This window comes from Temnothorax americanus, unplaced genomic scaffold (genome assembly GCF_048541705.1).
Source record: "Temnothorax americanus isolate GAGA-0224 unplaced genomic scaffold, ASM4854170v1 Scaffold25, whole genome shotgun sequence".
Classification (NCBI taxonomy): Eukaryota; Metazoa; Arthropoda; class Insecta; order Hymenoptera; family Formicidae; genus Temnothorax; species Temnothorax americanus.
Window position 1 is genome coordinate 2,938,665 of NW_027509391.1, and position 18,974 is coordinate 2,957,638.

Below are 18,974 nucleotides of genomic sequence, written 5' to 3' on the forward strand. Positions count from 1 at the left end.
CCGGTGGTGCTGGGCTGAAGTTTGATGACCGGCGTGCTGGAGCCCTGGCCGACCTTAGTCGAGGCCGTGACCCACGCCTCGTAGGTCTCGTGCGGCTTCAGGCCGGTGACCTCGTGATGTAGATTCTGCGCGGGCAGGGTACTCTTGGTGATCTTCACTTCCTGGCCCTTCTCTAACACGCGGATGTAGACGGTGTACTGGATGAGCTGGCCGTTCGGCCGTCGCGGCGGCAGCCAGGATATCACGACGGCGTTCTCGCCGCTGACCACCGCCTTCGCGCGTTCCGGGGCGTCGGGAACTGTCGGCAGAGTTGTCAATCTTTGAACGTCGCCGATGACTTTGCGGAGAGAAGGAAGGTTCAGGGAAATAGAATATGTATCGGGTAACATTTGCATTAGAGACACGAAGTTGAATTTAAACGGATCTCACTGGAGACTCTCAAATTAGTCTGGCTATAAAGCGATTTTGACGAAATCCTGATGCGAGAGTGAAGGATATATACATTCGCTATCTCCTTCTCTTTATAACCTAGTCTCTTATGATGCACGTTTATGTGACAGTCTACGCTGTAAAAGTGTCACAAGTATTGCAGCAATAGATAGATAGCGAACGATAGCGATATTGTAGATAATGTAGTGTAAAATTAGGTGCCTGTTCCCGAGTTTTATATATAAATATGTTTTTTTAAATAAACGCATCGAAAATAAGCTGCAGATCGAATAACCAGTATTAAAGAGTAATCTGCACGCTGTTTACCAGTTTCGCCGGTGGTGCAAGACACGGGACTGCTCGCGACGCCGTTCCCAGGTCTGGTGTATGCGAGCACCTGTACCGTGTAGTTGGTGTACGGGCTGAGGGTATGCAGGACCGTGCTGAGGGCATGACTGACTTTCGTCTCCCTGCTGGTCAGGCTGGTCTGCGAGTCCGACGCGGCCTCGTACAGCAGCTTGTACCCCAGCACGACCCCGTGAACTTTGTCGGAAGGCGGCGGTTTCCAGGTCACCTGGATGTTCTGACCATTCAGTGCGGCGCAAGCTACATTCTGCGGTGGCGCACTTGGAACTATGTCAAATTGGTACCGTAAATCGCTGTAGCGCATTGCTCTCCTTTGACGTGTCGAAAAATGTGGTTTCGAGAGTTTATGTTATTGGTACAGCTTACCACACATGCACACATCCAGACTCGTATCGAACTCGCAGTGACTCACAAAATTGACCAAGTGTCTCGAAAGTTACAAGAGAATTGTTCAAAGGTTATTATTCCAGAAACATTATTCGTTTTCTTTTCACAATATATATATAAAGCCGTTATTTCAATTAATTAATATGATAATGTAGTTATAATTCAAGAATAATTATGAGATTTTTTTTTACGTTTATCTGTTTCTTTTGTTATATAGTTTAGTATGAAAGATTTAAAACCATTTGATCAATTTTGTGAGTAGCCGAATATTTAAAACGCAATATGCAACACCAAAATTGCAGGGAAGATATGAAATTATAAAAGTATAAAAGAATCTCAATTGCAAAAACTGTGATTTAGACAAAAATAAAATGCAGTCTGGCAGAATTTACATAGTCACGCGGTAAAACGAAAAAATTTGACGAAGAATTATTATTGTCAGTGTCGAATTTTGTGTAACAATTTACTGTTTTGGGTCGCGTAAAAGCTCGCTTCCATAACCAAATATCGTTGGGCAAATGATTGGCGTTGTTCAACGTTATGCATTATATATCGTATTGAACGTTTGTACACCAATATGGTATATATGACAAACTTCAAATTATGATATTAATTTTTAATATGAAACTTGATCTCATCATTTGCAATTCTCAATTACATTTAGCTCGTAATCAAAATGCAAAGAGACTGCCTCAAAGCGGCGCGCCGTAATTGCTTTGTTTAACGCGCGCGTCCAGATATTTTTACAAAACACAAAATCCCGCTCGAAGTGCTCGATAAATGTGGAGAAAGGGGCTTTTCCACTCACCGTCCTCGAACGTGTGCGCCGTCACGGGATCGGATCCCGGGCCGTCTCCTTTGCTATTGAACGCCTTGACTACTACGCTATATTGGGTATATTTTCGTAGACCGGTTAGTCTATAATCGTGCGAGCCGTCCCCATTTCCTGTGATTCCTACTCGCGTCGTGTTCATCAATTGATCATCTCCTCTGAAATAAAGGCCGCGAGATCGCGGTTCGTTGAAGCGAATAAGATAACGCGCGGGGGGGGCAACGAAGGCAATCGACAGCGGTGAAATCTGTGTCAACCACGCGAACACGAAGGGTGTGTCAAGAAGAAGACAACTATAAATTGATTTGTAAATAATCGATTGTGAAAAGTTTCATTTTAAAAAGAGAAAGAGAGAAAAATCGTTCTTATATAAATGTTAAATTACATAAAGACAAGTGTCTCTTGTCCCTAGATGACAGCTGAACGACTTCAAGTGACGAAGTTGACGGCGTAACAAATAGACGGTTACGCATTAAAATGTATATAAACCATCTTTTCTTCTCTTATAGATCCTATTGTTCGCAAGTTGGTGCTGTCTAAGAACGGGAAATGCTTGGCGCGAAAGTCTCTGTCGCCAAAGTTTACCGGAAATCGTCCTTATCGTCCGCATTTATTACGTTCCGCTGTCCGATTCGAGTATAATGGGGGAAGTAACAATCTCGAAATTCAATGGAATATAACTACGGAGCGCGAACAAGAAGGTATTTTAAGAATTCATGGTACTTTCTGCCGCGCGACCGGACCGTCGAAGTATGATTCAGTTATTCTAGTATGAAATGTCATCGCGCAAACGTCATCATGCCTAATTCAAGAAGTTTCGACGCGAGCGATTTTTGTCGCGTCAATTTTACTTTTTTTCAGTGAAAGATATTTAAATTTGATTTCAGTAGAAAGAACAATTCTCGTAATCTGATTTTCGAAAGAATAAATTTCTATCACAGAATAAGATGTTTAAGTTAATTTTTCGTACAAATTAAATTATGCTAGTAATATATTATGTCTCGGTATTTTTTTTTATCTCGACAGTTTCGTCTATAATTTTTGAAAAATATATCCAAAACTGTATATGTCTCGCGAAAATAATACAGCGCGCGTTAAGATTATCACAGACACAGCTTCGTCCTGAAAAACATCTCTCTCAACTCTTCAATTTTACCCACGAAGCATTTTTCTCGGAAAATCAATATTATCAGTACCGTCGAAGATATAACGCTTCGCGATTCAAACGACCCGGTTCGTACAAATTTACTGTTACGTGATATCTTGGCGCAAACGGAGGGGATCATCGCGATCATTGTTCGAAACTTCGGGCCGAAGTGATGGACGCTAAATGCCGCAAACTACCGTGGTTCAAGAGCGGTAAGCAGATAACGATACCCGAGATTGGTGTAGCCGATGGTGTATCCGAGTAGTTCGCCGTTCCACAGGGATCGATCCGGCGGTTGCCACGTGATCTTGAGCTGCTGCGGGCCCAGGGGCTCCACGGAGACGTGCCTGGGCGGTCCACCGGGCACTTCGCCGTCCGTTTGCACCTGTTTCGAAAATTTCGAGAGATCGCCCCCACGGCGCACGTGAAAAACAAAAACAACCACAATCCGTCTGACGTTAAACGCAACACGTTAATGACTTCGTGATAATGTGAAAGTTGTTTTTTTTTCTTTTCTTTCTTTCGATCATGCTTTGTGAGTGTATGTGTGTGTGTGTGTGTGTGTTTTCTTTTTTCTATTCTTTGTCTTTCGACAATGTTTGATACTGACATGAAGGATGTCGCTTGGCGCTGATGTTCCAAGATGATTTTCCGCAAGCACCCGAAAGTGGTAGGTAGTCGCGGGTTTTAGGGGCGATACCCGAGCGACCGTGTTGTCTCCGGCTACCAGCTTCTGCGTGTTGTGCTCATGCCACACGTCTTTCCAGCAAAAGGCAACAACGCTTAGAAGGATGCAGTGTATACGAGTCTCTTAAAGCGTAATCGCGGGGCGAGTCTCGCGAGGCGAGAGATGGGGTATAATCTTCTCCTCCCGAAAATCCGGACGGGCGCGATTAACTTGTACAACGCTCTCTGGTCGATAAACCTATTTCGTTTCTCCCGTGGCGCGGCCCGTATAGTTTAACAGTTGCCCGCAAAGACGGATCGTATATGTGACGAGTAAACGAATCGATCAAGCGAATGACATTTTAATGGAGGATGAGAGCCGTATAAACTCGTGCAAAGGGGTAGCTGGCAATAAATATCGGACCGTACACGTATACACATATATTATACAGTCGGATATGCATGCCAACGCTCACAGTTGGAGAAATCACACAATTCGAAGCTCTATGTTACATTGCACGCAAAACGGAAGCGCGCGAAATCTCGGAGATGCGGATTATCTCTAGTTTTAATCTGTAATTTAGAGACGCCCAACTTTAGGGAGATCTAGCGCGAGAATACATGGACATTAAAATAATTCACTCGCGATACCGGGGCGCCGCCGGGATAACATACATGTATCTCGCGCGGAGTAAATAGTACGTGCGAACATTCGCGGGCGATATATTTATCATCGTTTGGTCGGTATCTCCTCGGAAATCCCGATCCTCGCGAGACTCGATTTTGGTAAGAGCGATAATAATTCTCGACGGTGCTTGCCTCACGAACATGTTTTATGCGCGTTATAACACCACGACGCTTCCATGCCCCTTCGTGCGTTAAGTTCGATAATTTAACACCGGCGGGGAGACTCGAGTCGATTAGGCGTAAATGAGGACATCCAAAGTTAACGAGCGGCCAGGGCAAGGGGCGTTTCAAAGAGAAGTTTGTGGCATGAAAATAGGGCGAGTGAGAGTGGGGAAGGTGGCCCGGTAGTCGGGGGAGGGGGGGAGGGAGGGCGGGGGTGGGTTTGTAAAACAAAGACGCGAAAGGAGGAAGATTCGCAAACGACTTTAACAGAAAACTTCGTCTTAGCTGTCGTCGTCAACGAAAGCCGCCAACAACGCCCGGAGATGCCGGATGTGTGTGGGTATATGTTTCAGAAAATAAAGTGCTCTCTCTGTGTCTTCATAAAAAAAAACTTTGACAACGCACAATCGAATTAATAATTCTGATTTGCATGGTTGCAAAAGAAGGCTTTTGAAAGTGGGAGAAAGAAAAAGAGATATATACATAGAAGATATAAATAGACGTGAAACAAAGTCTCCCGAATCTATGAATTTATATGAATAAAATTAAGATATTTTCACATGCGGAGAAAAGATCAAAATATCCCCTGTGAAACGTCAGCAAATTTGGCCACGAGACGGAAACGGTTTAACAGTCCCGACGTCCCTTTTCGGTGAACGAATTGATCAATGAGAAACGTAAATCGCATTTCCTTGAACACAAACGCGCGGAAGGGAACGTCAAAGAACGGAACCGCACTTGCGGCCGCGCGTATTACACGGGGTGCACGAATCGCGAACAAATTCGCGGCGCTATTATGTAGAATCAACTCGACGTGAATTTACAAGAGACACAGCGATGTAATTACCATTGCTCTTGACAGCCGCAGCTCATGCGACAGACTGCGCCGCGTTACGTTGCACGCGCGTGCATCTTGGAGCGACATTACAAAACAGCGGCATTATATACGAGGGAAAATATCCAGTCTGTATTTGCCAGAGTTATCTCGTAGAATGAAATGTTTTAATAAAATGCTAATTTACTTAGTATAAATAATAAATGCAGTACAACAACTAAGTACAACAACAAGCTAATATCAAATATAAACTGTGATATTAAAAATGCTTTTTATTCATAGAAAAAACAAAATATATATTATGTCGGTAATTATATTAATATATCTGATTTTTGTGTCCTTTTGTTCCCATATGGCAAACGAGATATTTTTAAACGTACCCTCGTACAAGGTAAAATGTAATTTGTGATACCGAAATGGAAGTAATATACCTCAATTTATTTATAACGTTTTAAATTAATAATCAATTTCTAAAATATACAGCGCGATACGTTGTATCCGTCGATGTTTCAGGAACTATCCGTACTCATTCCGCAACATTTTACATATTGAAAAATCGTTTTCCGCGTGCGTTTTATTCCGTTCCGAAATTGCTGCTTCGACTGATTCGAAAAGGAAATTAGAGAGTAAATACTCCATCACATAGACATTCACCAGGTAGATACACGTTCCGCGATTGAGCTATCACTTACTAGTAAGAATACACATCGTGTTAATCGTGTTAATAGAATTTCGAACGTTTCGAACGTGCGTTTGTTTAAACATTAACACGACGGCGAGCTCGCCGGTTCGGATAAAATAAGTCCAAAAATAAGTCCAAAATAAAGTAAACACCTAAAACTTCTAAACGAATACCAGCGAGAGGCGTGGAGCAGCGTGTGGTGGGATAAATGATTAATGATTTTCCTCCCGGGGGCAAAAGCCACGGCGTTATTCGGCCGAATACGAATGAATACTTTCGCCGAAGACATCGTGGTGTTAACTTAAACGTTACGACGTGATATTCCGCGCCGAATGATGAAGAAAATGCCATGCGCATTGTGAACGCGCGCGGATACGTATAATGACGATGGATCGAGAATGTAATGGGGCGCAATAAACCGTACACCGCACATCGATATTCCCTCCTCTTTCCCCCCTCTCTCTCTTTCTCTCTCGCTCTCTCTTTGAGCTATCATTCGAGCAAGCACAAAAAAATCTGGTTTTATTTTCACCAATATACGCGCTGCTATAACGCGATATTTACATCAGCCGTTGGGATTAATCGCGTATATACGTCCACAGTAAATAGAAAATTGAACAAACAGTTTTTAATCTCTTCCATATTTACGCGCATCCACACTTTAACTATTGATCGCGGGCTAGATCAGAGAACACAATTTAAAATTAAAATTTTTATTGTTGAATCTAAAATTTGCAAAGCGCAGGGCGGTCTCTCTCGGCGCATTCACCGTCACATCATCTGGAGGCGACGCGAGCGTTTCCTTGGGAATTATGCGATTTGCACGAGGTAATTTTATTTTTCCCTTCATTCACCGTTTTACATTCGCCGTTTGTAAATTGGGTAAAACGTGAATTAAGGAGGCTCTTACCTCGATCATAATATGACAGATCTTTATGAAATTAATATATGTTGTAAAGTGAACCACAACGGACCGATGCCCAAAACTTGAGCATAGGTTGACGATAAAAACTGTAAAAATATCAGTATTGAAATTCGCATTTTTAACACAGGGCATATGGTAAACACTAAAATTTTTACCGGAAGTGATGTATTTTCTTGGCAAGTTTGCGAGCCAGGTAAACAAAAAACTAAGGAATTGTAGTTAAAATAATAATCTTTCTAATGATAAGAAGAAAACTTGGTGTTGACGATGAGTTATAAAAGATATTGTAGTTTTAATATGACGTACGACAGGTTAGGCGAATGATCTTCCGAGTGTCAAAATAGCGCGAAGTTTCTAACCTCACTTGCACATGTCTTTTCTCTGCGCTGTATGGTAGCGGCATAATTATTCTCTCGCGCATTGACAACCTTTATTTTCGCGAATTTTCCTTTCATTTTCCCTCTCAGCATTCTCACGTTATTATCTTTCTTTTGGCTCCATCTCTTCATCGCATCATTCGCTACAACGCTACACGGCTACACCTCACTTAGCTGCAGACTGCTACAGACGACGTTGTGACACGCGCATGTTCTGCTCTTTAGCACTGACGTAGTCAACTGACTTATTGTATAAATTTTAATATTTACACTAATAGAACATATAACTTACTCTTACACTATGTAAAAATCATTATTTATTTTTTTATTTAATTTTCCGATAATTTTATAACCAATTATTAATGATAATTTTTCGGTTGCTACATTGATTAGAGCAGCCGGGTAAGAGCCTCCTTAAATGAAAGTAGAAAACATTATCCGCACGCAAACGTGTAACTTTGAAAGAAGCTTTTGTCATAACTGTCGAGTCGCAAGTTGGAGAAAATCCACGTAAAAATTATTTTTATACCCATTTAAAAGTTCAAGACCCCGAAGTACCTCCATTATTTTATCATAGTCAACATCACGAGCTCTTGTGTTAAAACTATGTCCAATCTTTATTTTTATTTATGATAGACTAAAAAAAATCAGGTATCGAAAAAGTCAATTTTTAGGAACCGTGTTGCGAGTTGTATCTGAGCTGTGATATCGTGTGATACACGATATACATATGCGATGCGGTCAATGTGCCGAGGAATCGGCGTCGTTGGCCAGAAATGCAACGATCTATAACGAGATGCTCTCGGGCTTTCGATCGATAGTGAGCGAGGTTTCGCGCGCATATACACCGAAAAAGGCAGACGAAAGGAGGAAGGATAATTTGTACCTTGCGCCTCCTTGTACTGCACGATGTAGTTGGTGATGGGCGAGCTGACGTGGCTCGCGTCCCGATCGGTCGCCGGCGAGGACCAGGCCAGCAGGATCGACCGGCTGCCCTGCTCGGCCACGTGGAGATTGCGTGGGAAGTCGGGCGGCTCCTGCACAAGCAGGTGGATCGTCGCCTTGTCACGACCGTACGCATTCGCGGCGACGCAGACGTAGTCACCGCGGTCCATGTGGCTTGCCTGCACGATCCGCAGCTCGGTGGTGACGCGTCCCGACGCGTCCGCCGTATTGTCTACCGCGTACCTGGACAACCCGAGATAAGCGGTCACGCGATTAATCGATAAGCCCCGGCTGATCGGGCTGAGAAATTTCAGCTCGAAAGGTATATATTTAGGATGAATTAATTACGAGAAGAAGGAAAATCTGTTGATTATTCGGTATATTCTATCGTCGTAACGAAAATTTCGATAAATATTGGACAGCAAGATAATTTGATCATGTTGGTAAATATTAACTTTTATAAACTAAAATTAATCTCTCAGAATAATCTGCAGGTATATTATTTCATTACAAATTAATTCTTATTCCGCCATTAAAGCATGAGCGATTCCACATTGGCGAAATGTATTTTCCAAGAATAGACTACTTTGCTTTAGCAGTCAATTAACGAGTTCGCGAACGAACACTTCTACAAACAAATTCGCTCGGCACAATTTTCCCGTTACTAACAAAAACAGGTTTTGAGGTAATATCAAATAATTGGTTATAGGAGCAAAGTTTGGCTATTTTCGCGCCGAATATATATAATAACGGCGATGGTTTACTGATGCGGCAATAAATTTTTTCCCCTTTATATATATATGTATCCGTAATGGTTTAAAAATGGAATTTGTATATTCTGTTATACATAAAATGCATTAATCTAAAATAATCTAAAACAATTATAGGCAGATTTGTAATATATATATATGAAAGGCCAATAATTTGAATAATTCAATTCAAATACCAGGATATGTTTGTCGTACCTAAAATAAGCTGCAGTCGCTAATATGTAATATACAGTTTTAATATGAATTATCTCTGTTTTAATGCGCAAAGTGGAATTCCAAATATGTACGTGCAATTGTTGGATATGGATTTCTCGCGTCCAAAGAGGATACCCATACCTAATAAATAGCGAATTTAGTTTCGTTTTCGCTTTGAACGTTCTTACAAATCAATGCACGATGATAGTGTAGCGTCAAAATTACGCTTGCGTCAAACGTGGTATACGCTGCATTCCAAATGCTGTGAGCTTTCACGCGAAAGACGCATAATTAATTCCGATACGAACCTAACGTCGTAATTAGGATCGATCTTGCTGTCACGAACACGCCAGCTAAGATCAAGAGGCGCGTCTCCCTCGGCTTCGCAGCGCAATATTACGCTCTCCCCTCGTCGCACCGATTCCTGCCGCGTCCTTACAATCACCTGGGGGCCCGCTGCAGTGAGAATTTTTCATCAGAACGTTTTACACTCTCGACACCCGCGGCGCGGCGCGGCGCCGCATAATGAACGTAAAATAAAGGACAAGACAATAAAAACAATTTTCGCTATAACTCGCGGATGTCCCTTTTTGTAATTACAAACGAGCAATTCAATTTTGTTTGCGTCGAAATCGCACGGCCAATCTACGGCACTTTGTTGAATGCGCGTTTATTTCGTAGCCAAGCGAAAAAAAGATCAATTATCGACGCATGATGCTATTCCGAATAAGCGCGTGCGTTTGTACGCGCCTGTGTGTGTGTGTGTGTGTGTGTGTGTGTGTGTGTGTGTGTGTGTGTGTGTGTGTGTGTGTGTGTGTGTGTGTGTGTGTGTGTGTGTGTGTGTATCCTACTCACAGAGAGAGAGGATTTCATGCAGTGATGCGAAGCAATTATCCAGTGACGAATATTGTAGTAATGCTATTGAATTTCCGGCGGACATGCCGGTGTGTGTGTGTGTGTGTGTGTGTGTGTGTGCGAATTCAAATTAACAAATTTATTAAATTCATGACTGTTGCATTACATATCGCTGCCCGCGTAGTGAATATCGTGTAATAACAAATTAAATTCCTGCCGCCCTCTCCATTAAATATCCAAAGATAATTTCAGAAAGAGACAGAGATAATTTCCTCTGACATCACCCGCGATTGATACTCTATGATACGACAATTCTTACTGCGTGAAACACTTTTAACGTAATTGTTTCGATCACTCCGGATGATTTAAAACTATACTCCCGCTCGAAATCCCGGATACCACCCGGGACACACGCGGGATCCGGGATCCGGGATCCGGGATCCAGACGACGACAGTAACTCTAGGTTGCGTGAATATTTTACCATGAACCGTTAGCCGAATGAGCTTGCTGAGGCCGGGCCCGATGCCGTTGCTCGCCTGGCATAGGTAGAATCCGGCGTGATCCCGCGATACCCGCGGGATCACCAAGGATCCGTTTCTGGCCACCCCGGCGCCCTCCGTGCCGTATCCCAGCTCTCTGTAGTCACCCGGAGTTTCACCTAAATGCGCAGGGATACATCTTTACGTTTCTTGCATAATGGACACGTCCACGGGAAATTATTACCCCCCCCCCCCACGTTTTACGAGCCCTATCCGGATTTCTACTCGAATCCGCGTGGCAAGAAAGGCACAAATTAAAAGTCGTTATACATTTTATAGCGATGGTGTTCTAGACTAATCAAAAACTAAAATTAAAAAAAAAAAAGGAATCAGATATTTCGCGAACAAGGATTGCTTCGTGGACGTGGGATAGATAGCAAAATCTTATTCTTCGCGTAATTTTAGGTAAACTTTACTTTAACAGCGTTTCCGACTTGGAGGCACCTTCAGCTATACCAAGATGTTTAATTTTAAGAACTTTATATAAACTGCGAAAAAATAACGTTAAGTTTTGCCGAAGGAAAAATTATTTCTCAGTTCGCGGCGTGAAGTATCACCTTGTTTACTCTCCATCACAAAACATCCTGTTGTATACGAATTTAAATGCCGAGAAATAACGCGGAAAGAAGTTCCTCAAGCACGCGCGAGACGTTCCGTAAACGCATCTCTGAATACATGAATGTTCAAATAATTTTAAAACGTAATGTTAAACGCGTTGGAAGCTAAATACTAGTACACGCGAGGCGCATATGCTTGGGAAACGCCTTTCCCCGTGTCGAACTTCATTCGCTTATTCTGGTCCTTTCATAAATAAACGAACGAAAACGGGCGGAAGATGTATCAAAGTATGTACCACCCACGTAACTTCAAACGGTAAAGATTTACTTCGCGAGAGCGAGAAGCTCTGCCATCGGGCTGGGTAAACCGAACCATTTTGAAAGCGTCGCTTTTGAGTAATCAGCTAGTCCTTTCGCCGGGAGTCTCTTCCGAGAAATTATGTCTTTTATCGAAAACTTACGGCAGTCGCATCGCGTTACCCGACCGATGCAAACTGCGTCTTGTACACTCGACCTCGCGGCAAGTGTAGTTACAATATTACACAAAGTTTAATAAAACCGTATAGATGTGTGTTTCCCCGCCCCGGCGCGTTTGTTCGCGTCTAATATGAATCGTGACAGGACGTAGAACGTCTTTCCCTGACACGTAGCTTCTTTTTTCCGCGTTCGACGCTGCTGTTTGCATGGCGCGCATCGCTCGACGGCGGATCGATATGGTTCCCGACACCCTTCCCGATACATAGTGAATGATGAAAAACATAAATATCCACCCGGCATCAGTTTTTTTTCTTTTTTTTTTTTTGCGAAGCAACTTTGAGGTACGTGCTCGAACGATGCAGGAAAACTTTTACGGATTAATATTTGAGTAACGAGAACGCTTAAAATGTATCAGAATATACAACGTATAACGCGTGCGGTGGAAAACGCTTATATGTATATACGTGTAATACGATTACACAACTATAACTAACTGAAAGCATTTTACGGACAAACGTGTATTTGTTTGCCTGCCGTGGTTAATTAAAATTAACAAAAATATTCTGGAATTTGATAACAGTCTCGTCACTGCGCCGTAACTGCATCGTATACCAAGACACACAAAGCGCTCTTTTTTTGCAACCTGACGTAGCCACTGGCGAGGAACGATTGGCTCGCGGCGAAAAATGCATTTTGCGCCAAAGCGAGGTCGAAATTGCCGGAGGAAAAATAGAGAAGAGAAGGAAGAAAAATCCGTCGCGAGAGCACGTCATATCAAATCCACCCTCAGCGAATTGACGAAATTAATTATACAGTTCTATCCGTAGGTGGGACTTATTTCTGACTACGGCTGGGATATCCGTCTCCGTCCGCGGAGACGACCGACGATTCAGCGAAATTCGTGATTGATTACTGTTCCCAGGGCGTCCTTTTTTTCCCGTCAACGCTCCGCCCCGACGGTCGTAACTTAAATGAAAATTACATAATGTTCGCGCAAACAAAGTTCTCGCTTAATCGACAGGAGGAGATTATTAGAAAATGTAATAATACCCGCGTCATACTTCGTACCAAAGTCAATTTGGAACAAATGATCGGTACGACGTACGACGTTTAAAATATAATAAAATATCCTCATAATTATTTATATGGAGACTACATAAAAGTCGCGAAATTAGTTGTTGGATGACCAGCTGCACTGAAAAAAGGTTTTGGTTATAATAACCAAGGCTTGGTGAAATAGCTTCAACTAAAGAGTTTAGTGATTATGACAAAATATTTGGTTAACATTAACCAAATTATTTCGTCATAATCACTAAACCCTTTAGTTGAAGCTATTTCACAAAAAGCCTTGGTTTTAAAACCTTTTTTCAGAGTGTTTTTATTAAAAATCAAGAAGCAGTTCGTCGGTTCGGACAAATGTCTATTAAGAGTGTCCGTTTTACATTTAGAGGGGTCAGGTGCGAATGAGCGTTCTCATTTCTCGCGCCACGTCCGAGACGTAATACATCTCTCGTAACGCTGCTGGGGGATATAGGAGGGAGGTGAGTTAGCTCCGAGATCCCACCTTTAAGGAGTCGTGACTTACCGATAGATTGCTTCCAAGTCACAGTCGGAATGGGGAATCCTTCGGCCTGACAGGCGATGGAGACGCCGTGACCTACAACCGCGTTCTGGTCGATAGGTTCCACGGTCCACCTCGGAGGTACTAAAAATACGAACCGATTGGCTTAGAATCTTCCAGTTCGTTCGAATTCGTATCCGTCAGAATCTTACTCGATGCCCCCTCGTTTCCGTCACCGTTCATCTCGTTTCACTCGCGGAATTCGCGATGACGCCGTAAAATTTGTAACATGACCGGTTAAATCGGTATAATGACCATCGAAGACATTTGCAACGCGTTAGGCGCGCTCGTGCGCATGTTACGAAGATCCTACACTTTTGTAACTGAACAATCATGACGGCTAAAAGCATCAAGAACAACGTACATCGATGTGTAATCATTGCTATTACAAAATTATTACAAATTCTTTTTAATTTAATTTGCAGAATATTGAGAGCAATACGCAGATTTATCCCCACGTTATCCCGTTTATTTCCTAAAGATAATAACATGTAAAACCGTCAAATGGTATCGATTTTCATTTCACAGCCCAGCCACGATTTTATCTTTTATCAGTTCAGTCTAAAAATATATATGATGTGACAGGTTATTTATTTGAACAGTCATTCCCTATATATTCAAATATCGGATCGATACTTTACTGCGATATAAACGGTGGCGAATACCAACGGCAAACGACAATGACTAAAATTAATGTTCTCCTAATGTGTTAGTAATTGTATAATGCATGCGTCTCTTTCTTTCAACTAGATTATTATATACTTACACGGATTTGCTGAAAATTGTAATAGTGTTATAACTACGGAATCCATTAAGGCTACGACTAAATTACTTGAATTGACGATGTAATGTATATACGTTATGTATAAAATAAACGAGAATGGTTCTTTCCGCAATTAACTACGTTTAATTTCATTAAAAATTCAAGCAATGTTAAATATATATATCAAAGAAATAATAATTTAGGATTAAAAAGAAATTAAAAGGTAGCATGCATCCTTTGATAGAGAGAAAAATTAGTACTAAACCTACATAAAAAAAGAAGAGAAAGATTCTCTAATTAAATAATCTATGTAAATCATAGAATATACGATAAAGGGAAAATGTAAAGGGGAAGAGAGGTATTTTAATAACGAAAGAAAAATTGTCCGTCTAAAATACATGAGAGTAGTTAGTATAAATTGAACTATATAAATATATGTCGAGAAAATATAATACACATAATATAGTACGAGTATGTGGAACGTAATATCATGCAAAAAATGCAAAGTTAGTCATTATCATAAGGAACGTAACAACGCAAGCACCATTCCAAGTAAACAGAGCTGGTAAGACGGATGTAATATATAAAATGCTTCCCAGACAACGACAAACGCAAACGATATACCGTGGCAATGTACCGTAATGATACGAAAATAGAAAGACACGTAAGTAAGGAGGAGTATCACTTTTACATTCTTCCATCGTCATTCCAAGTCGCTCTCGCGAGAAAAATCGGGGAAAGGGGGAATTGTATAAAACCAGAAACAGGTTAACTACGCGAATGCATGCTTATGCACACCCGTGTCATAAACAATTGTTGCATTACATTAGCACAACGTCTCGAATATCACAACTCGCTACGATACTCTACCTAGTAACATTCGCGGAAACGTCCTTTAAAAAAAAATCTGAATACACGTGGATATAAATACTTCTACGCTCAAGACTGAAATATATATCTCAATTTCTCGAGGTCTGCATCGATCACGGCGATACTGCTTGTGGAAAACGTAACGGAATATAGGGAACGATATCAAGAGTCAATACATTTTATATTGGGCCTTACCCGGCACACCGGATCAACGTACTCTGGGATAGGCCGGGTGTGCTATTGTTGAATTACTTCGCTATCGAAAGATATCGCCCTCGTTCAAATTCCGCAAATAGAACCGTTCCCGTTCTAATAACGTGTGATACCTCGTGAAAATCTAATTATCTCCCGAATTATCTGACGAGCATGCAACCAAGTAAAGTCGGCGATACATCGGTCGTCTGCACGATTTCCATCTGTCGAAGCATTCCTCGAGCTTGCGTCGAGCCTCGATTTCCAAACGGCAAATGAAAATTTCATCGAGCTACTATCCTCGAAGATAAACGAAAGAAATCGGAATATGGCGGCACCATGCCAGGTATTATATTGCTTTCGATAGAGCGCGACTGCGATTTCGGACTTGTCGACCTTTTTCTTTCTCTGCCGTCCCAATCTCGTCTTTAATGCGCTTAAAGAAAAAAAAACATTTCAGCGATTAACGAGGACAATTAATGGGTATTTTCGCCGAATTGCTCCCTTCGAACTCGATGCTTCAAACGTAAAGACGAACTACGTGAGTAGTACGACCAGATATATGAAGTATATCCAAGCGTAAGTAGTAACGGACATCTTTGGTGTGGCCGAGTGCAAGTAGTACGACCAGACATATGTAGGACGTTGGCGCGTAAGTAGTAACGGATGTATTTGGCATGGCCGCGTGCAAGTAGTACAATCAAACATGTGTAGTACGTCCGTCGGCGCGTAAAAGTAGTGCGACCAAATATAAGTAGTACAGGATACTTTTACGGCGGAATAGAAGGAATGCAACCAGATATAAGTAATACGCACCCATACGTAAATTGCACGGGATATACGTAACGCGATCAAGTAGAAATAATACGAAAAATATCAGTACACGTAAAGATCGCGTTGAAATGAATATACATACGTATATGCTGATCGTAAGCGTCGTAACGGCAAAGGTAGTGCCACGAAACTGAAAAGTGCAGTATAGTACACTCGTTGCATGATGAACACAAAGCGAACTCGAAAGCACGTAGCGTTCCATTTGACAAATATTACGAAAGTCTGGCATGTACCCTATAATATGACTCTCAAAGTACTCACAAAGAATATATAAGGATAATAAAGCGAGAAATTTGATTGTAAAAGATTCATAACGTTGCAGACAAAACATTTCAAACCTTATCCGTCACATATATCATTTTGCCTCGAATTTATAGAAGTTAATTTCATCAATTTGGTTTTTTTGTTTTTATGGATGTGAATGCCCAATTACCATTGTTACTTACTCCTTTGATGTTTATTCTTGAAAAACTACAGCTTTGCACATTCGTCCTCCAATTTGTTACGCGCCGTGTATAACCTCTCTGCTGAGGTTAAAGGATCGTATTTCGCTTTGAGGAAATTCCTTTGCCGCGCGACATTTGGTGGAAAATCTTTAATGGCTTTCAGATGTCGAAAACCTAGCAATCTTGTCGTATTTTATACGCATTAGGAGAGCAGACGCCATTACGTACTACGGGCTGCGGGTAAATCTTTTGATGTTCTATAGACTTTGGGTCGAAATGGATGGAAATGAATAAAATATCGCTCGCCCAGCGAGTGTGAGACCACTATAGGAACTAAATCCGGCGAAACCCATTAACAATTAATCCTCAAAACTATTTCAGATATCGATCCGCAGCTGGATTTTCTGATCAATTGCCTTCCTAGTTTTCTGATTAATCCAAATGACTAATCCAAGTTCGGTAGATTTTAATACAATTGATTGTTTTTCTTTTCTCATGTAAATTAGATCTCTCTTAAAACAGGTGTGAGAATAATTTAAAAAAAAATATGATATTCGACTATTGCGTTGCTCACGCAATTAGCATCGTATTGCATGAAATATGAACTGCTGCGTGAAATATTTATATTCCCTCGATATATCACTACACCTGATTCATACCTGTCGAAATATTTAAACATTTTTCAATTTTTAAAGATCGGTTCTCAACGCGAATCCTTTTCGAGCATCATACACGCAATTTCAAACAGCTTGATTTTTACAAATGTCACGATAAAACTTTGCTCTTTCGAAAGAGTGAAATAGATTTTTAAGATTCATCCAACTTACGGCTATCGAAGAAGAAACTTTTCCAGAAAACGAAGAGTGTTTCAAATTGGCGGAATCAGATACTAACATATATAAGATTACGATCCGGCGAATGGGGACTCGTGCTGCGCGTCCCTTCTCGAGGGATGTCATCAACGGCTCGGAAAAGTCGTCCGAGTAACCCGGATAACGCAGCGGATTAAATAAAAAAAAAAAAAAAAAGAAAACCGAACCTTGCTCGACGTTCCTTCGAATTCTGCGCTGTGATACGAACTGTGTATACCTGTTCAATATATATGTATACGCATATATATACATATATGCGTATACATACACGTGTATACACCCCTATACATAAGAAAAGTGGGACAATGGTGCGAGAAAAGAGAGAGAAAGAGATAGGAGAGAAAACTAAAAATAGAGAGAAAAAGAGAGAGAGAGAGAGAGAGAGAGAGAGAGAGAGAGAGAAAGAGAGATACGTAGATAGATTGAGGGATAGACAAACAGAAAAATAGAGAGAAGGATTGGAAGATAGCGAAGAAGGAAGGTTTCTTATTTGCGGACGCTTTATGTACACAGTTTTCTTACGACTACATCAGTTTTTTTCAGGACACCAACCAGCGACTGAGAGGCTGGTCGAGTGCTCGGCCAGGCCAGCGACGTTGCTGATCTGGCACGTGTAGTTGCCGCTGTGGCTAGCGCTGACGCTATTTATCGTCAGGATGCTGGAAAACGGCGGATAGTCGCTTATCTGTATGCCGTTGCTGGTCTCGACGGTAGCGAGGGCGGCAGCGGCGGCGGCGGCGACGGTCTGGACCGACGACACCGATGTACCACCGTCGCTCGGTCTGACCTGAATCGGTTTCTCGTCCATCAACCACGTGATGTTGAACGGCTGGTCACCCTGGCTCGTCGTACACATAAGCTGTGTCCGCTGTCCCTCCATCACACCGTCTCCGAAAAAAAATGGCGAGATCCGCGGCGGAACTATAAACGTTACGTTGTGACATGATAATGGAGAGTAGTGCACCTCTTGCGGTCTTGCGCTGACGTTTTTTTTTTGCCGCGCCTTAGGCGCGCGATCATCGATCAAGAATTTTTTTTTTCGTCTTTCGATACCGCGTATCTTGTGCACACGCACAATTGATCGCGCGTTTTGCGAAAAAGGGGACACCGTATAACGCATGCAACGTTACCGTGAGGGAACTATATGTATATAACAACCGTATTTCATCCTCCCTTATTTGTCGTTGGCTAATATTTTACCTGTTAACGGGTCGCGGCGCAATTCGATTAGACGACACGTCTCGACGCCCCAAGTCACAGCAGGACGAAGTCACGCGGTACGCGCGTATACCTTAAAACGCATTGTCGCGTCGGTTTATTCTTCCAGCCGTTCGATAGCGGCGACCCGCAAGGACGCGCGTAGGAAAATCCCCTGGCGGTAACCGTCGCGGAAACTCGATAAACTCGACCTCCATTTATTCCGATCCATTCCGCCGCGTGATTTTCCGCCCCTCGTGCGGGAAGGACAGGTGCGGCGCGCGACCGCGTTTCCTCGCACCGCAACCGTGCGTGGCAAAAGGTCCGCGCGCGGAAAATTGTGGC

At 42.2% G+C, this 18,974-nt stretch overlaps 1 protein-coding gene across 4 annotated transcripts in view; it reads right to left on the reverse strand.

Moving 5' to 3' along the window:
- The window catches only part of LOC143898986 (cell adhesion molecule Dscam2), a 79,012-nt gene that overhangs the window by 5,861 nt on the left and 54,177 nt on the right, over window positions 1-18,974 (reverse strand). For 3 of the 4 annotated variants that reach the window (XM_077408860.1, XM_077408859.1, XM_077408862.1), the window contains exons 13-21: window positions 13,420-13,539; window positions 10,743-10,919; window positions 9,714-9,861; window positions 8,382-8,683; window positions 3,772-3,920; window positions 3,392-3,546; window positions 1,991-2,172; window positions 757-1,062; window positions 2-298 (exon numbers count right to left, since the gene is read on the reverse strand). In XM_077408860.1, the coding sequence (XP_077264986.1) occupies window positions 2-298; window positions 757-1,062; window positions 1,991-2,172; window positions 3,392-3,546; window positions 3,772-3,920; window positions 8,382-8,683; window positions 9,714-9,861; window positions 10,743-10,919; window positions 13,420-13,539 (1,836 nt within the window). Of the gene's footprint in view, window position 1; window positions 299-756; window positions 1,063-1,990; window positions 2,173-3,391; window positions 3,547-3,771; window positions 3,921-8,381; window positions 8,684-9,713; window positions 9,862-10,742; window positions 10,920-13,419; window positions 13,540-17,984; window positions 18,354-18,974 lie in introns of all 4 variants that reach the window. The other variant, XM_077408861.1, reaches the window with a different exon arrangement.